This window comes from Hibiscus syriacus, unplaced genomic scaffold (assembly GCF_006381635.1).
Source record: "Hibiscus syriacus cultivar Baekdansim isolate YM2019G1 unplaced genomic scaffold, ASM638163v2 tig00112737_pilon, whole genome shotgun sequence".
Lineage (NCBI taxonomy): Eukaryota > Viridiplantae > Streptophyta > Magnoliopsida > Malvales > Malvaceae > Hibiscus > Hibiscus syriacus.
In genome coordinates, this window is record NW_024063391.1 from 1,130,288 (window position 1) to 1,134,289 (window position 4,002).

A 4,002-nucleotide genomic window follows, 5' to 3' on the forward strand; every position below is an offset into this window, starting at 1 on the left:
GATATTCTTTGTTCTCTTTCCCTCTATATTACCAAATTTGAAAGGTTAAATTTTGATTTTGGTACCTATGTTTACATTAGGACTTTAGCCTATTTTTTTAATTTGTCTCATTTTGATCCTTCTACTTTTAAAATATCATTTGATAATTCAAATACCAAACAATAATTTGACTAAAATAAAACCAGAACGATCAAACTTTAAAGTTTGTAGCAAGTTATTCCAAATTAAAGCACACAGAATAAATTTTAAATTTGTGAGTAGTAAGAGGTTTTGTTAATTTCTTGAAACAACCAAGGACATTGTAAAAGTAAAGCATAAAGATTAAATCTTACATTTGTGTATGGTAAAAGGACTGAACAATTATTCGACTAAAATTGAGAAACAAAATGCTCAATGTTGAGAGTGGGATTTGAACCCACGCCCTTTCGGACCAGAACCTTAATCTGGCGCCTTAGACCAACTCGGCCATCTCAACCTTGCTGGGACGCATCTCATTTATAACTTAAATAACTATTAGAATTCAGTTAAAACAACTAAAGCAATATACACTAGTAAAAAGATTCTCCCAAATTCAATCATCAAAATACAATATTATCATCTCAATTATCTATCTATATTCATGAAATATTTCTGACAACATCCGAATCTTATTTTGAAAATTTAATCAAAAGTAATAAAAAAACACACTTAGATCTATATACTGAAATGACCATCCATCTCAATTGGTAGAGCACAAGATTCTTAATCTTGAGATCGTGGGATCGAGTCTCATAGAAGGCATTTCATAATTTAGAGGTCTCCTACGGAAGTTTCTCTCGACCTAGTGTTGGGGGCAGCCTACTATCTTACCTCCCCCTTATCTTATTACATATGGGAACAATGGACAACCATTATACTTAGATCTATACTCATGTTTTAATCCTTTAAATCCAGTTTAGAAACCATTAAACACCAGCAATATTATTAATCAAGAACGAATATGATATTTTAAGATAAAATTTTCGTGAAAATTTTATCAAAATTAAAAATCATGATTGAGATGATCTAAAATTGATATAAAATATATAAACGACCCATTAGATGATAGAAAAGTTATATATTACCTCAATCTTAAGAGAAGAACCAATAAATGGTCTTTGAGTGAAATCTAAGTAGAAAATAAAATGAAAAGGAAGAGAAAAATTATAGAGAAATTAAAAGGTTTTCGAGACATTTTCAAATGAGGAGTTATTGAAAACATGGTTTTCAGAACCGGACCGGTTAGCGAACCGAACGACGTCATAATTATTTAAAAATTTAAATAAAAAATACCAAAAATATTTAATAAAAAATAATTTTGTATATCACAAGTCATATTCAAAGCAAATCATAACATATATGAGTTAAAAATCATAAAATCAAGTGAAACAAAATGATTCAAATTAACTATAACATAATATTTAAGATAAAACGTATTAAATAATAAATATAATTATATAATTATAATTAAAAAATAAATTTGGGGCTAAAAAAATCATAACAAAATGATATTGTTTGGTTTAATTTTTTTAAAAAAACAATCTCACATGGCTAAGAAATATAGAATAACATCCCAAAAGTCTAAAGAGTAAAAATATGAGAACAAAACAATCTCACATGGCTAAGAAACATAGAAGAGCATCCCAACTAACTTCTATAAATAATAGAGGTAATTTGACATTCAAAATCATGGAGCCTTTTGGTGAGCATAGAGTGAACTATTTTTTCACTTCAATCAAGCTCGAATTTTAGGCTTCAATCGAGCTTCTAAATTTTTTTTGAGTTCAAGCCTTTTCGAGTTCAAGTTTCAATATTATATTTCGAGTTCGAGTTGAACTTGATAATTTTTAATTCGTGAGTTTGAGTCGAGTTGAGCTTACTTTTAAAGTTTGAGTCAAGCTCAGCAATACTCGAGTTCGACTTGGCTCGTTTAACAAACGACGTCGTTTGGTTTAATTAAAAAAAAAAACAAAATTAGCGGTTTTTCCCGATTTTCAGCCGGGCCGGTTCAAACTGTTCAACAGTTCCGGCCGGTTCACTAATAGCAGTTCAACCGATTTAGTTTGAATCGGACTAGGCAACGGTTCCCGATTGAACCGGCCGGTCCGATCCGATTTTCAAAACAATGATTGAAAAACAAGGTAATTAAATAAGGTAACTATGCTAATTTTTTGATTTTAAGTTCCTAAATTATTTTTTAGTTAAACTAAGTCCTTAAACTATTATATGTAACCACTTTAAGTATTTAATTCAAAACTAAAATACTCTAAAAAATGATAAAATGATCGTTTTATATAAATATCAGGAGAATAATATTTTTTTTATGCCATTTAAACGTGTTTTTATAAAACCAAGTCCAGCTATACCTTTGGCGGCATTGACGATATAAAATTTTTCGAAATAATTATATACCTTATTTACGAGCATTGCCTTCTAATTCCCAAACTCACTTTTCGTTGGTCTATTCAAAACCACACGGATCGCTTCTAAAAGATTTTGAACCGTGGATAAGTGCTCAATCTAACGGGTCTAATTCCCCTCTCGTTCCACTCCACCTAAACTACTACTACTACGACAAAAGGTGCCAACCTAGAGTTATTTTCTACATCACGATTCGTTTCAAAGCTGAAGACTTTTACTTGTTGAATCGTCGTTCATTTTTTCGCAAACAATGGATACCGGAGCTAAAGTAAAGAAAGGAGCTGGTGGAAGAAAAGGCGGCGGACCAAAGAAGAAGCCAGTTTCAAGGTCCGTCAAAGCTGGCCTCCAATTCCCCGTCGGAAGGATCGGCCGTTACTTAAAGAAAGGAAGGTATTCGCAGCGTGTCGGAACAGGAGCTCCCGTTTACCTTGCCGCCGTTCTCGAGTATTTGGCCGCTGAGGTAACTGAAAGCTAGATTGAGCCATCGCGTGAGTTAAATATTCTTGTTATTATTTTGTAATTCGTAATTCCGTTTTGAGTTTTGGAATCCAGGTTCTCGAATTGGCCGGAAACGCAGCCCGTGACAACAAGAAGAACAGGATCATCCCAAGACACCTTCTACTTGCCGTGAGGAACGACGAGGAACTGGGAAAGCTTCTCGCTGGCGTTACCATTGCTCACGGTGGCGTTTTGCCGAACATTAACCCTGTTCTTCTCCCAAAGAAGTCTGAAAAGGCCGCTTCAAAAGAACCAAAATCCCCATCAAAGTCGACCAAATCTCCCAAGAAAGCTTAAATTTATGAAGCAGCTTCTAATGTCGGGACTTATCTCATTTGCAAGATTTATATGTATTTTATCCCAGTTGGAAAGAAAGTACTTGTTTCCGTTATTTACAGAACATTATGGGTTGAACATGCTCGAAATGTGATCCTTCACTCCATTTTTCTTATTTTGTGATTATCAAATTTGAGATAATTTTAGGGGTAAAATTAAGGTTTTAGAAATTAGGGATCTTTAAAAGAGAGAAAAAATTAGTTAATGTGAAAGTTGTCTTGTGATAAAATAACTTATTCAAATATTGAGCGGTTAATTTATTACGATAATGATGAAATTGCGAGTTTTGGAATATTAATAAAAAAATTATTCAAACATGAGTAAATATTTATATAGTTTACCCATGAAATTAGTTGTTTCTGTTCTATATTTTCTGTGGGCTAAATTTTTTGAATAATGCAGTGTGAAAAGAAATTGCTTAAATAATGTTGAACGAAAAGTATTCGTTGAAATAAGACAAATATTATAATACAATGCAAGACGCATGGACTACCATACGACACTGGTATATTTTTAGATGTGTTCTATGACAAACGCATGGATTCCATGCGTTATTTTTGTTATGGTGATTTTTTCATTTATTTATTTATGGACATTGTAAGTTGCTTGAATCATACATTGTTACTCTAATTAAGTTGCTCGAACCATGTCCTGCTACCTGACACTACAAGTTGTTTTTCCTGCTATCACGATAAAGTTGCTTGAATCATGCCCTACTACCAAATTTCT

General features: G+C 32.5%; 1 protein-coding gene and 1 non-coding gene across 2 annotated transcripts; one reads left to right on the forward strand and one right to left on the reverse strand.

Moving 5' to 3' along the window:
* Positions 1-394: 394 nt before the first annotated feature.
* On the reverse strand, positions 395-475 carry TRNAL-AAG. The gene has a single exon. It is a non-coding gene; the product is annotated as a tRNA-Leu (tRNA).
* Positions 476-2,653: 2,178 nt separating this feature from the next.
* LOC120182677 (histone H2A) lies at positions 2,654-3,254 on the forward strand. The gene is made up of 2 exons (XM_039187577.1): positions 2,654-2,899; positions 2,992-3,254. Exons 1-2 carry the CDS (start codon positions 2,690-2,692, stop codon positions 3,232-3,234), a joined length of 453 nt encoding a protein of 150 aa, XP_039043508.1. The 5' UTR covers positions 2,654-2,689; the 3' UTR covers positions 3,235-3,254.
* Positions 3,255-4,002: the final 748 nt, after the last annotated feature.